The following is a 19,651-nucleotide window of genomic DNA, read 5'->3' as shown; positions in this document are numbered from 1 at the left end:
CATCCTATTGCCCTTGCTAATGATGTCGCTGGGCTTCATGATAACAATATTCCTTTGGTTATCATGAATCAGCTGTTCTTGTCTTTTATGAGTTACTCTGAGACCTTTAGAAGGTCATTACACCTGGGAGAAGAAGGGTTGCCTGACTCACTCTTGATAGTTCGAGGCAAGAATCTTCGAGCAATCAGCATCCAAGCTGAGACCTGAAGCAACAGAGGCATGGACATTCAGGGGATTGGGGACTGCAAGAAGTTTAATAGATCTAGATCTTGCAGTACACAGTAGGGAATGGAAAAATCAACTGTTGATTTAAGTAGTGGCTTTGTAAACCATGCTAAGGATTGTGGTTTGTACTTTCCCTTGGAGGAATGGAATAGGGATCCACAGGAGTTTCTGTTGATTTCCACTTCTTCCAGACCACTCCGTGGGTGATGTTGACTGTAGAGCCCAGAGAGAGAGGGTACAGCTATAGCTCTACCTCCATAGCATTTGCATCCACATGCACACATATACTTAGTCCACTCATGACCCCCAAACTGCAATACTCAAGCCTTTTAATATTATCAAAATGGAAAAGAAAGGGCTGGGTCTGCCCTTAGCTGGTTGGCTCAATCATATCATCAGTAGAAAAGGTCTGTAGAGAAATTGGTCCCTAAGTTCCGTATATTCTTTTCCAGATGGACTACAGATAAGTGATAAAAACCGAGGGGCTACAGAATTGGGTAGCTGGAGAAGGAAAAGTGTAATGTTAAAAATGTAATCTGAGCATTAATTAAAAAAAAAAAAACTAATGATGCTACTTAACAGAGATAACAGGATGTCCCACCTAAGGTTAAATTAGGTCACTGCCACTGATAAATTTAAGACTGAAAGTTTAACATGCTTATTTTGTTACCAGCCTTCTGTGAGCCCAAGGGCTATTTGCTTTACATTGATCCTATTTGGATCCTTCTGCGAAGCTTAAAATGGCCATGAGACACAGGTTAGGTCATGGTGAAAATGGTAAGAAGCCACTTTAGTTTCTTCCTGCCAACCTTCCTTCTTGAATCAGACACTTTCATTTCAATTGCTATGAGATCATATAGTGGAAACATGTATTCCCAGAGGGTGATACAGTGCAATACTATCCTTAACAGGCAAATCCAAGGCATAGCCAGTCCCAAGTTGATCACTAGTGCAAATCATAAAATACCTAAGTAACTTTTAGGTGACTTTCTCATAAACACCAGAATGACACGGGTTTTCTTAACAAAATATCACTGGTTTGAGACCTAGGATGCTTCTAAAACATTGTTATTGCTCCCAGATTTCCTTTCTCAGAGAATTAGGAGAGAAACAAAGGTTTATTGAGGACCTGTTATCTGTAAGTTGTTTCAGGTGGGTGCTTTATGCAATTTGTTCATAAAATATACATATCAGGTATTATTATTGTCTTCATTTTATTGATGAGAAAACTGAGACTCAGAGAGATTGCGTAAGTAATCTGACGAAGATTCTGCAGAGTAATGTATGTTTAGTCAGCACTGAAACCCAAGTCAATGGGTCTTGTTTCTAAAACACATGTTCTTTTCACTCTACCATATGTCTATTTCAGTGACCAGATACATGTAGTTTTCTGACCTAGAAAGAAAGATTGGATTCATTATCCATAGGCTTCTGAGTTCACAAATCACCACAGCCAGTCAACTACCTGAGAGACTGTTGAGTCCTCAGCTTTAAACAAAGTTTTCTACTTCCCTCCAAGTTGAAAGTGTAATAGAGACACAAAAAACCCTTCAAAAAATCAATGAATCCAGGAGCTGGTTTTTTGAAAAGATCAACAAAATTGATAGACCACTAGCAAGACTAATAAAGAAGAAAAGAGAGAAAAATCAAATGGATGCAATAAAAAATGATAAAGGGGATATCACCACCAATCCCACATAAATACAAACTACCATCAGAGAATACTATAAACACCTCTACGCAAATAAACTAGAAAATGTAGAAGAAATGGATAAATTCCTCGGCACATGCATCCTCCCAAGACTAAACCAGGAAGAAGTTGAATCTCTGAATAGACCAGTAACAGGCTCTGAAATTGAGGCAATAATTAATAGCTTACCAACCAAAAAAAGTCCAGGACCAGATGGACTCACAGTCGAATTCTACCAGAGGTACAAGGAGGAGCTGGTACCATTCCTTCTGAAACTATTCCAAACAATAGAAAAAGAGGGAATCCTCCCTAACTCATTTCATGAGGTGAGCATCATCCTGATACCAAAGCCTGTCAGAGACACAACAAAAAAAGAGATTTTAGACCAATATCCCTGATGAACATCGATGCAAAAATCCTCAATAAAATACTGACAAACCAACTCCAGCAGCACATCAAAAAGTTTATCCACCATGATCAAGTGGGCTTCATCCCTGGGATGCAAGGCTGGTTCAACATACACAAATCAATAAACGTAATCCAGCATATAAACAGAACCAACGACAAAAACCGTATGATTATCTCAATAGATGCAGAAAAGACCTTTGACAAAATTCAACAACCTTCATGCTAAAAACTCTCAATATATTAGGTATTGATGGGACGTATCTCAAAATAATAAGAGCTATCTATGATGAACCCACAGCCAATATCATACTGAATGGGCAAAAACTGGAAGCATTCCCTTTGAAAACTGGCACAAGACAGGGATGCCCTCTCTCACCACTCCTATTCAACATAGTGTTGGAAGTTCTGGCCAGGGCAATCAGGCAGGAGAAGGAAATAAAGGACATTCAATTAGGAAAAGAGGAAGTCAAATTGTCCCTGTTTGCAGATGACATGATTGTATATCTAGAAAACCCCATCGTCTCAGCCCAAAATCTCCTTAAGCTGATAGGCAACTTCAGCAAAGACTCAGGATACAAAATCAATGTGCAAAAATCACAAGCATCCTTATACACCAATAACAGACAAACAGAGAGCCAAATCATGAGTGAAGTCCCATTCACAATTGCTTCAAAGAGAATAAAATACCCAGAAATTCAACTTACATGGGATATGAAGGACGTCTTCAAGGAGAACTACAAACCATTGCTCAATGAAATAAAAGAGGATACAAACAAATGGAAGAACATTCCATGCTCATGGGTAGGAAGAATCAATATCGTGAAAATGGCCATACTGCCCAAAGTAATTTATAGATTCAATGCCATCCCCATCAAGCTACCAATGACTTTCTTCACAGAATTGGAAAAAACTACTTGAAAGTTCATATGGAACCAAAAAAGAGCCCGCATTGCCAAGTCAATCCTAAGCCAAAAGAACAAAGCTGGAGGCATCACGCTACCTGACTTCAAACTATACTACAAGGCTACAGTAACCAAAACAGCATAGTACTGGTACCAAAATAGAGATATAGACCAATGGAACAGAACAGAGCCCTCAGAAATAATGCCGCTTATCTACAACGATCTGATCTTTGACAAACCTGACAAAAACAAGAAATGGGGAAAGGATTCCCTGTTTAATAAATGGTGCTGGGAAAACTGGCTAGCCATATGTAGAAAGCTGAAACTGGATCCCTTCCTTACACCTTATACAAAAATTAATTCAAGATGGATTAAAGACTATAATGTTAGACCTAAAACTATAAAAACCCTAGAAGAAAACCTAGGCAATACCATTCAGGACATAGGCATGGGCAAGTACTTCATGACTAAAACACCAAAAGCAATGGCAACAAAAGACAAAATTGACAAATGGGATCTAATTAAACTCAAGAGCCTCTGCACAGCAAAAGAAACTACCATCAGAGTGAACAGGCAACCTATAGAATGGGAGAAAATTTTTGCAATCTACTCATCTGACAAAGGGCTAATATCCAGAATCTACAATGAACTCAAACAAATTTACAAGAAAAAAACAAACAACCCCATCAACAAGTGGGCGAAGGATATGAACAGACACTTCTCAAAAGAAGACATTTATGCAGCCAAAAGACACATGAAAAAATGTTCATCATCACTGGCCATCAGAGAAATGCAAATCGAAACCACAATGAGATACCATCTCACACCAGTTAGAATGTTGATCATTAAAAAGTCGGGAAACAACAGGTGCTGGAGAGGATGTGGAGAAATAGGAACACTTTTACACTGCTGATGGGACTGTAAACTAGTTCAACCCTTGTGGAAGTCAGTGTGGTGATTCCTCAGGGATCTAGAACTAGAAATACCATTTGACCCAGCCATCCCATTAGTGGGTATATAACCAAAGGATTATAAAACATGCTGCTATAAAGACACATGCACACATATGTTTATAGGGGCACTATTCACAATAGCAAAGACTTGGAACCAACCCAAATGTCCAACAATGATAGACTGGATTAAGAAAATGTGGCACATATACACCATGGAATACTATGCAGCCATAAAAAAGGATGAGTTCATGTCCTTTGTAGGGACATGGATGAAGCTGGAAGCCATCATTCTCAGCAAACTATTGCAAGGACAAAAAACCAAAGACCGCATGTTCTCACTTATAGGTGGGAATTGAACAATGAGAACACTTAGACACAGGAAGGGGAACATCACACACCAGGGCCTGATTTGGGGTGGGGGGAGAGGGGAGGGATAGCATTAGGAGGTATACCTAATGTTAAATGACGAGTTAATGGGTGCAGCACACCAACATGGCACATGTGTACATATGTAACAAACCTGCACGTTGTGCACATGTGCCCTAAAACTTAAAGTGTAATAAAAAAAGAAAGAAAGTGTATTAGGTTGATAGCTCCCAAGTGATACAGTTTTAATTCTTTGAAAAAAGATTAAAAAATCACAATGTACCTAATTTTGAAAGTAAAGCTAAATTATGAATGTAAAGGACTTCCCATTATGACCTTTGTCCCCAACTCATGAGTGTGTATATGTGTTCTTTTTCTTTCCTTTTTTGACATTTAAAAATTTATTTATTTTTTAGAGATGGGATCTCTCTGTTGCTCGGGCTGGAGTGTACTGGCATGATCACAACTCATTGCAATCTCCAACTCCTGGGATCAAGAGATCTTCCCGCCTTAGCCTCCCAAGTAGCTGGGACTACAGGCATGTGCCATTACACCTGGCTAATTTATTTTATTGTAATTGTTACAGTCAGGCTCTCCCTATGTTGCTTAGGCTGGCCTCAAACTGCTGGTTTCGAACTCCTGGCCTGAAGTGATTCTCCTGCCTCAGCCTCTCTAATAGCTGGGATTACAGGCAAGAACCACTGCACCAGGCAACTCTTTTTCTTTTTTAATGAAATAATAGAGCTAGTAGAAAATAGTTTGCTTTTTAAAGTGCTTACTTAATAAAATAAAAAGTGGGCAACTCGAAATAAAAAATCAAACAATATCTAAAATGTTTAAAAGATTTTTAAAAATCAAAATATAAAATAATATCAAAATTTAAAAACTGGGATTCTGTTCCCCAAAGTTCTGTTCAAATCTGTTAGATTTATCTTCCCTTGACCCTAAGTAATATCTTGGGCAAGCCCTAGAGCTTCTTTCCTGACCCTTAGTTAATAAGATGTTATCTGGTCACATTCAGTCACAATAATAGACTCATTTTAGTAATAAACATCTTAAGACTAGTAATTAAAACTCTTTACTTCACACCAAGTTTCCTCCCCAAGCTTGGCCTGTTCCTGGCTGGCAGCCTGAAGTAGGGAAAGGAGAGATATGGTGACCTTTTCTTTGTACCTTTTTAGCTACCCTCTATACCCTGACCCCACATACATAATTGAGCTGTGGCTTCTGACTCTACTGGGTTTGGGGACGAGAGGCAGTGAGAGTAAAATGAAGGAGTGGTTTTAATTAATGGCACAGCTAAAACTGGATTTTGTTCTCTCTGCACATGGCAGATGTTTAAAGCTCATTCTTTCTTTTATGCAAGTTTTTACACCATCCAGCCTCATTTGTACCTCTTGAATTTTTGCTCAGTGGCCTATCACCATTCAGGATCAAGACAAAAATCAATGAGCACTTATTGTGTGTCATGCACCCTACAAAGTGCCAGGATATTTATCCAAACTCCTGGCAATGCTAAACACAATGCAAAAAGACATATTAGAAAACGAATCTTATTAACTTTAACTTTTCAACTGTATTTCATCATAAAGTCTTACTTTACAAGATAATTGCTGTTGTGAAAAAGGGATAGGTCATGGTCTCATTTCCCACGTTATTTGATATATGCTATAAATTATATTAGCTCCAACATAGTCTGCACTTTGAACTTAGAAAAACAATCTTCAGACGGCATGCATTCTAATTCTTGAAATACGTATGCCCACAAACTGTAGTTTAAGACAGAATAGGTATGCTTCTCATGTTTTAATTCAGTTGAATTTCAGAAGATCTCAGGAATGTACAGAACGAGAATTAAGAATTAATTAATAAGAATAAGAATTAATTAATTGCTTGACATAGAGTAGTTAGGTGATTTCCTGAACTTTAAGCTTCCACATCACAGTATGAAGTTGGTTCTAAGATAAGAAATATAATAAATTCTCGCCCAAGGACAGACCTGAATCTCTAGCTGCCTGGAGGCTGACTCAACTGAAATCATGGCATTTGATGGCACTTGGAAGGTTGACCGGAGTGAAAACTATGACAAGTTCATGGAAAAAATGGGTAAAGACTTTATTTCTTTGTGGCTCATTCTTTGCTTTCTTACAAACATTTTTCTTTCTAACTCCTAAATCTCTAGGAGATTACAGATAGCTTACAGATAGCTCCTGATGTGGTAGAGAGGATCCAGAAGATGTTCAGAGGAGGGAAACCATATTCTCCCTTCTTACATTAGGAAGAATCCACTATCTCACTAATGGAAGAAAAGATTCTTTGAGTGCTGTTCTCTGAAACACACCAAAAAGATCCAGATATGTTTCCTTCACTCTTTAACTGAAAAATGACTTTTTTTGTTGTTTACAGTAAGAAAATGGCAGCGTGTAATAATAACTTCCAGATCTGAAAATGTTAAATTCTAGGAGATGGAAAAGCAAAGACCATATAAGAAAGTAATGGAAAAGGTTCTCTTAAAATTTATAGCTCTGAATAAGTTAGATTTAATTCTGATTTCTTCTAACTTAAAAAAGTTTTGGAATAATCTTGAGAAGCTGTGTAGTTTTCTCCAGGGCGTTTAATTTAACTGATTTATAAATTGATACCAATACTCTGGCAGCCCATACACTATACAAGATAGGCAAACAAATTTGTGTCATTCCCCTAAAAGAACAATCTGCATCAATTATAGCTTACAGTTTAGGAACTCTAAGTTTAAATTTATAAAAGTTGTGGATTCTTATAGTGATTTTGGCTTAATATTTGCTAATTTTCTCATTTTTGTGTCAGAAAGAAATGCCACAAGAAGCAAATAGAACTATAAAGTTCAAAATGTTAAAGCCACTAAGAAAAACAAAGGGGCATTTAAGAAAAAAGAATACTGTATATGTGGAATTAAAGATGTGCTTCCTTATAAATATATGAATATACATTTTAATCCTTCATTTGATATTTCTAGAATTTGATTTACTTAACATTGAAATGAACAGTTTGTTAATCTTATTAAGGTTGCTCAGCTCTAAGATTCTATAATTCTGTACTCTACTTAATTTTTCTCAAGTTATGGAAAAACAACTTTAATCAGTTCTCTTGATCTGATTGAACCTGAACTTCTATAGAAGCAATCTGAATGTTCTTGTGCAAAGGCAATGCTACCGAGTTTTCTTCCCACCCTCAAAATAAACAAACAAAACATAACTTGGAAAAATAAACACTTCCTATGGGATTTGACTTTATTTTCTCCATTGTCTTACCTTTTACAGGTGTTAATATAGTGAAAAGGAAGCTTGCAGCTCATGACAATTTGAAGCTGACAATTACACAAGAAGGAAATAAATTCACAGTCAAAGAATCAAGCGCTTTTCGAAACATTGAAATTGTTTTTGAACTTGGTGTCACCTTTAATTACAACCTAGCAGATGGAACTGAACTCAGGGTAAGAATTTTTTTTTTTATGAGCAATGCATTCTTGATTTTTCTACCCAATATTAAAATGATTTCTGCTCTATTTCATTAGATGGTTTAATTAATGCAGGTCTCCTTCACTAACTGAAGAAGCCAATGAAGTTTGTCTACATTATATATTGCACAAATTGGCAGGGTATTTAAATATGCTTTTATTTTTACATGCATCTGTGAAGAATCTGAACTGAACAGTAAGAATTAGAAAACTATCTTTTGAATGACTGAATATAGACCTATTCATAAAGAAATTTAAAACTGTGTTTTTAAACAGTACAGCAAAAGAAGCCCTTAGAGTTAATATGTAACTTAACTGTAATAGTAATTTAACATGTTGAAATAATAAAAGAAATGAATAAATGAACAAATGAGTGAGTTACCAAATGGAAAGATTTGATGTATTGTAGGTCATTGGGAGTGTACCTTTTCATGTTTAAGATAACACATTTTAGGAAGTCATCATTTTCAACAAATTTTTTAAAAACTTTTTTTAGCCTCAACATTTTTCTATTTAAATTACATGTTTGTAATGACAATTTAACTACTGAATGTTTTATCATAAGTTATGTCTTTCTTTAATTAATACCACAATCACACAAATTAAAACAAGCACAGAGTTGTTAACATCTCCATGAAACTAATTTTAACCATGACTATATTTCTGGACACGTAACATGAAAGATTCAGAAAGAAGTGCTGCTCATCTGCCTTAAAATTCAGCATATGGAAATTATTGAAGAGAACAAGCATAATGGTTATCAACACATACTCTGTAGCCCAATGGCCTAGGTTCAATCCTCATTCTGTGACTTTAGGTGAATCACTGTGCCATTTTACAGTCTCCTCTTCTGCAAAGTAGAGATAATAGTATCAGTTTCATAGGGTCACCATGAAGATTAAATGAAAAAGTGTGTCTACAGAACTCAGAACAGTGCCTGACATGTGTAAGACCCTAATAAATGCCATTATTATTATTATTATTATTATTATTATTATTATTATTATTATGTAGGGGACCTGGAGCCTTGAGGGAAATAAACTTATTGGAAAATTCAAACGGACAGACAATGGAAACGAACTGAATACTGTCCGAGAAATTGTAGGTGATGAACTAGTCCAGGTGAGTTGTCAAATTTATAGCTATTTTCAAAAGGCAAAAATTACTACAAAACAATAATTTTTGTCACTGCTGAGCCAGATCTTCAGTAAACTGACTACTTCTTTTCTCATAAATCTTACTGATTTTAAAAATATTGTATAGCTATTTTCTGATGCCTATTTACTAAAGACAACTTATATATGTCAAATAATCAATGCCTATTTTAACTGAAAATGTAAATGACTACAAACCAACATGTGTCTTAAAATGGCTGTATCCCATATCTGTATAAAATCTTGCTATCAAGTACAAGAAAAAATTGTATAAACTCATACTCATATAATATATATGAATATATAATATAAAAATAGTATAAACTCATATAGTATAAAACTATAATACTACTTTTTCTTAACTTAGATGTAAACCTTAAAGATAAATTCTTCTGTTTGTTAACACCTTTCAGACTTATGTATATGAAGGAGTAGAAGCCAAAAGGATCTTTAAAAAGGATTGAGCATTATTCTTGGCGCACAGTCCAAAATACAAATTGGACAGAAGATCTATATGGTACCAGAACTGTTTATTTCACCCCATCAAGTATAAGGTTACTGACTGATTGGTCCTTTTATAAACATTGGTATATTTCCATTCATGCCAAAGCAAAAGAAGTAAAAGCTAATTAGGATTTAATTTGTTTTATATTCTCTAAGATATATATTTACTAAAAGAATTTGTGACATTTTAAAAAACAAAAATAAATATTGTGTCCATGTTGCTTTATATGTAGCCTTGCCTTTTAAAAGAAAAAGTATGTGAATATGAATTGACAGATTGTTTTCGTAGAGAGAGGGTCTTACTCTTTCACTCAGGCTGGAATGTAGTGGAGAGATCATAGCTCACTGTAACCTCAAACTCCTGGACTCATGCAATCTTCCTGCCTCAGGCTTCTGAGTAGCTAGGACTATGGGTACATTCCACCATGCCCAGCTAATTTTTGTTTTGTTTTCTTTTTATTTTTTTTAGAGATGGGGTCTTGCTATATTGCCCAGGCTGGTCTTGAACCCCTGGCCTCAAGCAATCCTCCTGCCTCAGCCTCTCAAGTTGTTTTTTTTCTTTACATTTGATAAACTAAAAGCATAGGCTGCATATGAGTCTTTAACATCTTGAACTGGTTGTGAATAATTTTCTGGCACTGGTTGTAAGTAATATCTATTATTATAAAAATAATATATGCTCAACCAGAAAACTTAGAAATAAGAAACACAAATGTAAAATAAGTATTTCCATAACTCATAATCCAGAGATAATTGCCATTCTGATTTTGATAGATATCCTCTCAGCCCTCTTCCCTGGGGGCAGATATTTCCCAATACATACCACTTTGAATAGGATGATAGGAAATAAATGATGTACTACATTAAATTAAATTATTGTATTACATTTTTGTACACATCAGTCATTCCCAGGCTTGGCTGAAAATCAGGATCATCTGAGAAACTTAAACAATTTCTGCATTCTTAATCTCCACTGTTATTCTATTATATCAGAATCGCTAATAGAACCAAGAATTCTAGAAAATTTCCTGGTGATTCTGATGCAGCCTGTCCACTAACCTGTCTTTGAGAACAATGGAGATATCAGTTATCAATGTTATTTTTAACCACCCCCTTCTTTTTTGTTGTTGTGGGTTTTTTCACATAAACACATACATTGCCAATTTTCCAGGGCTCAAAAAGTTTCCTTTTATTCATATTTTCACATGACGTAAAATTTTATGTGCTTCACGTAATTGTATTTTAGCAGGGTACATATTAGGGGATGGAGAGGGGGTAAAATTTTTAAGCATTTGCAGCTGCAACTCTATAGACTTTTGACAAATTCTTTTTCACAGTGATGTAGATAACAGCTTAACATTTACATAGTTCTTACTACTTGCCACACACTGTTCTAAGTGGTATATACATATGACATATACATTAAAATGTAGGAAGAAAAATGTTTGAGTACCTGATGAAAATGAATAGATTAGAGAGTATGTAATCTTTGAAAGTTGAATACTGCGTGTTCTCACTTCTAAGTGGGAGCTAAATAATGTATACACATGGACACACCAGAGTGTAGAATAACAGACACTGGAGACTTGGAAGAGTTGGAGGGTTGGCAGGGGGCGATGATAATTTACTTAATGGGTACAATGTACATTATTCAGGGGGTGATGGTTACAGCCCAGACTTTACCACTATGCAATATATCAATGTAACAAAACTATACTTGTACTCCTTAAATTTATATAAAAATACCTTAAATCTATGTTCATTTTATAATTTCATAAAAATCTTCACATACGAAATAGTAATTATTTAGATTTTCACATGCTTCTCTTCATAAAAGCTCAATGTACTTTTATCCCTCTAATCTTATGTATCTACCATATATGAATCAGGAAAAGGCAGGTATTAATCTCAATACAAAAACTGAGAGAGACAAAGGCACAAAGAAGTTTATTAGCTTGTCTAATATTGTACAAAGTCCATGATGAACAGAAGAATTAAATGTAGGTCTTGACTTTCAGCCTAGATCATTATGATCTATGCTATTACTCAGCCTGTTATAAACAAAAATATATTAAGAAAAAAAAAGTCCTTAATTCCTCAGTGGCACCCAAGAATAGCACTCTAAATGAGTCAGGTCAGACTGTAAAATAATGGTGTTGAGTGATTAGACACTTATCTATTTCTAGTCTCATTGCAGGCTGACTTTTTTCACCATTTATATCCTTTCTAGAATTAAATTTCCACTATTTATTAGTATTGGAGAGCAGCCTATTATTTGTTAAGTGACTTCCATTTCAACAACCGTTTTTCGGGAAAACCAACCTTGTCATTACACTACCCTGCTTGGCCAAAAGAGGGTCCCTGACCCAAGAGCAGCCAAGCTACCACAATTTGGCCAGATCATGAGCTCTGTGTAGAAGGAAAAATGACAACTAACTGAACCTGCAAGAACCTCTTTTTAGGGAGTTTGAATTTGAGAAGTACACAGTTAGTAGTTGATAGCAAGGAAAAAGGCTTAAGGAGGACAAATAGAGCAGACAATAAGTAGAAGTCATGAGTACCTGAAACTATGAACAAGCAGTAACCATAGGGTAGATAGCAGAATGTCGGGGCAGTCAGAAGCAGTTGGAGTAGTAGAAGCTGAAATATTTACACATGCAATATGGTATCTGGGATTTGCTTCAAATTGCTTTCTCCCCAATCTAGGGTTGGGGAGGAAGATTGATACAAGTTGGCAATTCTTGCAGCTGTTGCAAAGTGCCTGACACATAATAACATATGATAGGTTCACTGAATAGGAACACAGGAATTCATTATATTCATCTCTGTACTTCTGTATGTATTTGAGATTTTCCATAACAAGAGGTTAAAAATATAGTACTTACATACACATATAACTCCAGAATCCAACCACTTCCCATCACTTCCACTGCTATCACCTTAGTATGAGCCACCATTATCTTTTTCCTGGATTACTGTTACAACTCTCTAAAAAGCCCAAGAACTTCTACCTTCCCTACTCCACCCCTTTAGTCTCTTTTTCTACACAGCAGCCAGAAGGATCCTTTAAAAATCTAAATCTGATCACATCGCTTATCTGCTCAAACTGCTGCAATGGCTTCCATTTTCACTCAGAGGAAAAAGCCAATGTTCTTACAATGACCTGTAAGACCCTATATGATCAGATGCCCTGTTACCTCTCCAACACGTGGTCCTGTTTTTCATGAAATATCTGGGGGAAGAGTGTTTCAAGCAGAGGAAACACCCTGGAGCAAAGACACCAAGGCAGTAGCAAACCTGGTAAATTTGAAGAACATAGCCTGGAAAGAGTCCCCAAATCACCCAGAGCTGACCAAAAACAAGACCAATGTTCAGGAAACACAGGCTGACTCAGCTTTCCTAAAATTTAGGAATGATGTGGTGAAAAAGAATGGGTTTTAGAATCACAGACTTGCCCAAATTCTTGTCTGCCCATTTACTGACTAAAATTCAAGTTCTGATTCTCTATTTTTCTCATTTGAAAAATGGGGAAAATGTAATGATTTTCTGAGGTTGTTGCAATTGAGGTATTATGTATAAAACATCGAGTGTAATGCCTGGCATATACCTGGTACTCAAATGTAACATAAACATGTACCCTTCTCCTCTAGAGAAAATGGGGCAAAGTATATCCTGAGTAGATGGGAAAACTCTTTTCTTAAAATACCTCTCATGGAGTCTGCGTGAGAGAGTGAGCCTTGGCCTGGTAGATGAGAATACTTAGTTCCAGTCCAGTCTGTGACATAACTAGCTGGGGACTTTGGGAGAGTCTCTTCATCTCTTTGGAATGTAGTTTAATCATCTTTAAAATGAGAGGATTGAACTAGATCTCTAAATTTTCTTTCAGTGCTAAGATTCTATGATGTCTGAATAACATTTAGTGATTCCTTCCTTTCTTAAGCAGCCTTTTTGGTGTGGGTCACAGGGGACAGGACATTAGAATAATGGAAGGTAGGATGGGAAGAGGGAAATATTTACATTATAAAGTATGGCTGGTTTCATGGGTGTATGGCTTGTGCAGGCTCAGAGGGCCCTGTGCTTGGTTTAATGCTCTTTTCTTACTGTCCTAAAATTCTCAATACTTTTTGAACAACTTCTGCATTTTCATTTTACACAGGGCCCTGAAAATTATGTGGCTTGTCCTATTTCTATGGATTGACTATTAATAAGTACAAAAGATATTTTCCTATGAGCAACTAGAGAGAATGGTAGCAAGATATCTCTAGGCACCTAAAGAAGGGTGAATGGATGGATGGAAAAGATAGTTGCCTGGGATAAAATGGAAGTGAGATAAGGTTATGCGGTGATGGGGAAGGGAAAAAGGAGGTAGGTGGTCACTTCATCATTAAGAAGTGCTTCTTTACCTTTTGCTACTTGCTTTCTCTAAACTATAGTATAAGAATGCCATCTGCTGGCCAAGGATACAGACTCTTTCAGAGGTTTCCAATGCAGTGTCTTTGCCGCATTTCAGTGTCTAGGGAGTGTTCCAGAAAGGTCTGATATACTGTAGTCTACACTTTAAAATGTTAATTATTAAATGCTTCTTCAGTTCCAAACTCCACACTAAACAAAGCTAATACAAAAACTCCTCTTGAACCGATCCACTAAAACTGCTTTCATTTATTGAACAAAAAATAATTTTAAAAAAGCACTATGTGCCAGACAGCAAGTATTTAATGATGAACACTATTGGTAGAGATATTTAGGTCATTAAGAATTTCCTCAAATGGATACAAACTCTCAGGCTCATCTTGGGTCTGAATCGAAATACCAAGAATAGCATCATCATCTTCAGCATTGGATGGTCATCTAGAGTAGGGTTATACTCTCACTCAGTGGGTGCTAATATGCAGGGTGGTGTATATTGCCTTCAGGCCCGATGACCAACCTTCAAGCTATTGTCTGGAACAGATTTTACTGGAGAATTGACTGGAAAAGAAGAGTATGCAAGACAGTGGCAGAAGATGAAAGTTTGAAGCAAATGGTGGAAATCAATAGTCATGGATAAAGCATAGTGTTCCAGAGGGCTTCTCTCATCCATATATATCCTCATTGAAGATTCCATTAGAATGATGGATTGCGAGAAGTCCTCCCTGCCATGTAATCAAGATTTCCAGGAATGAAAGAGGGAGCTTAAACAATTAGTAGTTAGGACTGCTGTGAAATGAAGGAGTAGTAGAACTCTGAAGGAGGACAGGCAAGGAAGTGCTCCCTAAATGTCAGCCCAGTTTCAAAGCCACATCTCTCAGATTACAGGTAGTGTAACTGTTCTTATCAAATGATTCTGGCACACTCACTATATTCACTGGAGAAAACACCTGAAAGTCAAAGAACAGTACTCTTCCTAAACTTGAAAACAAAATGTCTTTTAGGTAAAGGAGTATATGCTCAATGCCCTCTCTTCGTTTTAATTTAGAAACTTTTAAACAAGATTTTTTTTTAAAAAAGGATACTGAAGGACATCATTGTGACACAGAACTTCCTCTCTTTAACTATACTCGGAACAGAGAAACCTCAGTGAAGATGGAGGTTATTTCACAATCCCAGTCCAGACTGAGTGTTTGTCCTGCATGTTCCCATGGCACAAAGTGTTCAACTCCAGCAATACCATTACTCTGTATTCAATCTGCTTGCCTGTCTCCTCTAGTTTGTGAGCTATATGAGGGCAAGGATAGGGTCTTATATCTATACCCCACACTGTATCCCTCTAACACATAGTAAATATTAATGATTGTAATTTGGGGCATGCTGGGCAGCCCCAGCCTCAGAAAGCCAGCTTTCCCCATTCTTTCTTAAACCCAGAAGATCTACTGAGGGAATAAGTCCTTGTTGTTCTTTACAAACAGATAAACTTATTCTGAACCAGATCACCCTAGCCATATCTGATTAGGTCAAAAATGGCCACCTGACCCAAGGGCAGTCAATTTCTATACTTGAGAGCAGCCAATGATAGGAGAACTCTGTCCAAGACCAATAATTCTCATTAATTAAAACCAGGTAGGGTCTCTGTTGAGAACTTGACTTCAATACACAGAAAAAGTCATTAGCTAGTAATGATGGGCAAAAGTTAAGATACAGATGGAAAAGCAAACAACAGATGCCATGAGGTAAAAGCAGTCATGATGAGTTCTAGTAAACAAAAACCGGATAGAAGAAAAGAGGGGTGAGATAACATTTTTAGATGTGGAAGTAATGAATTCTTGCTTCTGGTGGATAAAAAGATAACTTGTTCAGTATAGGCTCCTCGTATTCTGAGTAGCCAAGAATACATATTCCTTTAACCAAATATGAACCAAGCACCTACCATGTGCTAAATATGACAGGAGTTTTTAGTGGTGAACAAGACAAATCTATTTTGTTTCCATGGAACTTTGAATCTGCTTAGCTTAGAATCTAGACATAGAAGACATATTGAATAAGTAAAAATTATTGCGATAAGTATTATAAAGGAGTAACGGTAGGCTTTCATAGAAATATATGTTATCTTGAATTATACTTTCCATTGAACTATTTTTCATAAGATGCTTGATTGTACGGACTTTCTTGAATTATTAAAGGGCCTAACTCACACGTCAGACTCCTGTCATCCTTATTTTCATACAAATTGGCTCCTACACACAAGGGGGATATCATAAAATCTAAATAAATGCTTTATTTATAAAACATAGCACTAACTCAGATACAGTTAAATGCAACTCCTTCTACCACTACAAGTTAACATTTATTAATACATGGTGTTTCCAATGTGCCAGGTATTTTTCAAAGTGCTTTATAATACCAATTCATGTTCATCATCACAACAAAGTCTATATAATAACAATTATTATTAGTCTCATTTTACACATGAGAAAACTGAGGCAGAGAGAGGTTACATAACTTGCCCAAGGTCAACAGCCATAAGTCGCTGAACCAGGATTTGGATCCAAGCAGTTGTCCTAGAGTCCAAATTCAATTTTACTTGATGTGGTTATGTAGGTAAATTTTCATTCGAAATATCATCCATCAAAATATATATTAAGCATGTCTTATATGCAGGCACTATGTGCCAGGTGCTGATCTAGGTGTTACAGATACAACAAAGAACAAAACAGACAAAAATCCCTGTCATCATGGAAGGGATACAGATAATAAACAAGAGAATGAAGTAAAATATATAGTACATTAGATGATATAAGCGCTATTGAGAAAAATAAAACCAGAAAGAGGGATGTGGAGTGTCAGAGGTGAGATCATGGGTGCAGTTTTAAATAGGGAGTAAGATAGCACTGAATAGGTAACATTTGAGCAACACTTGAAGGGAGTGAGAGAATGAGCCATTCTAAGTATGTTTTAGTCAGAGCCCTGGATTTGGATCCTTGAGCCAGTGACAGTCTTAAAGAGCCTTGGAATTACACTGAGTGTTTCTGGGCTCTGTAATATAGTGAGCCTAGGGCTGGATACAGTAGCTCACACCTGCAATCCCAGCTACTCAGGAGGTTGAGGCAGGAGGATCCCTTGAGCCCAGGAGGTCAAGGCTGCAGTGAGCCATGATCACGCCACTGCACTCCAGGTTGGAAGAGACTCTGTCTCAAAAAAATAAATAAAGAGCCTAATTAGCATAGCCTATGGGGGCTCAAAGTTGCTAGCTAAGGAAGAACAGAGTAATGTAACAAAATAGGCATTATGAAACAAACAATAGACTCCTTCTATGTTTTGAATTGGAATTTCTGAAGGATTATTTTGTGAGGTAACAATACTGAAAACCTTATGAACTCTATTCTTCCCAGTTTCTAGCTGTTATAAAAACAACACATGATTGATATATTTAGTCGGCCTGGGTTACAAATTGATGAAGTCATTCTCACACCAGGGAGAGTAGCCCTGTCTTCCTGTGGGGATCATTTTACTCATTCCCTTAGGTTCCTAGGGAGTACCCTTAATCTCCAGGCAAGAGTCACTCTATGAAAATAAAGTTGTTTATGAAATTTAGTGTGCATGGGAATGATGAAGAAACAGAGAGAAACACCACGGCTGCACTATGCCTACATTCTATAACTCTGACCACTAACAAACCATGAGCCTGTATCCCTCTTAAGTTGATTTAGGTTAGCTTTTTGGTGTCATCTTTTACCTCCTATGCCTCATGCTTTTCAAAATCAAGTAACATTTCCCCAACTTTGAGGTACCTGTTGCAATACTCCAAAAGCTTAAATGAACAGAACTACACCTTTATGTGGCCCATTTGCCAACATAGAAAATAGGGGGAAAATAAACTTTTTCTTTTGAACTCTCAGAATACTCTAAATTTGTCATTTATTTTTTAAGCAGGGAACATCTTTTCAAAAGAAATCCTCATGGAAGCCTAACAATGCCTACACTGTCAACTCTACTTTCTGCACCTAGAAGAGGGTACACTAGCTCATTCTTAATGCAATACTACTTGAGGTTTTCCACTTTAATATTCCTTTCAGGGAGTAAAGAATGGCACAACCTGAAGTTGTCACAAGAAGCAATTATCTGAAGCACCTGGACTTGTTCAATCAGATCTGAGAACAAAGTACTGGACTAGATGGTGTCCTCAAAGTCTTACCATAGGTCCTGGAATATTGGGGTTTAGCTGGCAGCAGAACCTCCTCCTTTCACATCTATCGCTACCTTTTGGCTATCAGCTGGAACATGGGGGCCAAAAGGGCTTAGGTGTCCTCTACCTCACAGACCCAGTGTCTTCTAAGCTTTTCTACTTTAATTTTCTCAGCACTTGAAAAATTCACGTTTTAAGACCTTAAAGAGCCCCACTTAAGACATAAAGGCAAGGGCCAGGTGTGGTGGCTCACACCTGAAATCCCAGTGCTTTGGGAGGCCAGGTGAAAGGATCACATGAGGCCGAGAGTTTGAGACCAGCCTGGGCAACAGTGAGACTCTGTCTCTCCTTCTCTCTATACATAAAAATACATAAAGAGAATTATTTACTTAAGAACTGCTACCCTGATTACTTCCAGAGAGTCCAACTTAATAAACTACAGGAATTATCTGTAATTTATTTTACAGATTTAGTCCTCTAATGAAGACCAATGTAACTTTTTGTTGTGGGGAAGGTGAAGACTGTCAAGTATTAATATTCTTTTTGAGGGGGGTTCTTTTAAGGTGGTAAGATACATATAATATACAATTTGCCATTTTAACTATGTTATATATACAATTCAGTGACTATTAATTATATTCACAATGTTGTGTAATCATCACGACCATCTATTTCCAAAACTTTTTCATAACCACAAACAGAAACTTTCCATTAAGCAGTAACACCTAATTCCCCCATCTCCCAAGCCCCTGAAAAATCAAATATTTTCTCCCATTCTATAGATTGTCCTTTTACTTGTGTCTAGCTTATTTCATTTAGTGTTTTTTCAAACATTATTTTAAAACACTTAGCATTATTTCAAGAATCATCATGTTGTAGCACATATCAGAACTTCATTCCTTTTCATAGCTGAGTAATAATTAAAGATATGTATAACTACATTTTGTTTATCCATTTATGGACAATTGAGTTGTTTCTACTTTTTGGCTATGGTTAATAGTGCTACGATGAAACAGCACACTTGGTGTATACTTGGTGTACAAGTATCTGAGTCTTTGTTTTAAATTATTTGGGATATATACCTAGAAGCAGGATTGCTAGGTCATATGGTTCTTCTTTAACTTTTTGAGGAATCTCTAAACTACCTTCCATAATGGCTCCATTATTTTACATTGCCACTAGCAATGTTAAAGGATTTAAGTTTTTCTATATCCTTGCCAGCACTTGTTATTTTCTGTATTATTATTATATTATTATTGCCATCCTAGCAGATGTGAAATGGTATCTCATTGTGATTTTGATTTGCATTTCCTTAATGACTAATGGTGTAGAGCATATTTTCAACTGCATGTTG

General features: G+C 36.5%; 2 protein-coding genes across 16 annotated transcripts in view; one reads left to right on the top strand and one right to left on the bottom strand.

Moving 5' to 3' along the window:
- Positions 1–19,651, bottom strand: part of LOC740478 (kelch-like protein 2) — a 152,491-nt gene that overhangs the window by 124,430 nt on the left and 8,410 nt on the right. For 2 of the 15 annotated variants that reach the window (XR_008547786.2, XR_010156339.1), the window contains one exon: positions 2,105–2,266. The exons of the other annotated variants lie outside the window; for them this stretch is intronic. The gene's annotated coding sequence lies outside the window, so the exon portion shown is untranslated. Of the gene's footprint in view, positions 1–2,104; positions 2,267–19,651 lie in introns of those variants that run through there. 15 annotated transcript variants of the gene reach the window in all.
- On the top strand, positions 6,548–9,658 carry FABP2 (fatty acid binding protein 2). The gene is made up of 4 exons (XM_016952137.2): positions 6,548–6,650; positions 7,844–8,016; positions 9,055–9,162; positions 9,608–9,658. Exons 1-4 carry the CDS (start codon positions 6,584–6,586, stop codon positions 9,656–9,658), a joined length of 399 nt encoding a protein of 132 aa, XP_016807626.2. The 5' UTR covers positions 6,548–6,583.

Source organism: Pan troglodytes, chromosome 3 (assembly GCF_028858775.2).
Source record: "Pan troglodytes isolate AG18354 chromosome 3, NHGRI_mPanTro3-v2.0_pri, whole genome shotgun sequence".
In the NCBI taxonomy this organism is placed as follows: domain Eukaryota; kingdom Metazoa; phylum Chordata; class Mammalia; order Primates; family Hominidae; genus Pan; species Pan troglodytes.
The sequence above is the reverse complement of the archived record's forward strand: the minus strand, read 5'-3'. Positions and strand labels throughout refer to the sequence as shown.

What these genes read in the sequence shown, in the direction of transcription:
- FABP2 (XM_016952137.2), top strand. Translation starts at nt 6,584, where the DNA reads ATGGCATTTGATGGCACTTGGAAGGTTGACCGGAGTGAAAACTATGAC. An exon ending in CAAGTTCATGGAAAAAATGG is followed by an intron (nt 6,651 to 7,843) that starts GTAAAGACTTTA and finishes TACCTTTTACAG; the next exon opens with GTGTTAATATAGTGAAAAGG. An exon ending in TAGGTGATGAACTAGTCCAG is followed by an intron (nt 9,163 to 9,607) that starts GTGAGTTGTCAA and finishes AACACCTTTCAG; the next exon opens with ACTTATGTATATGAAGGAGT.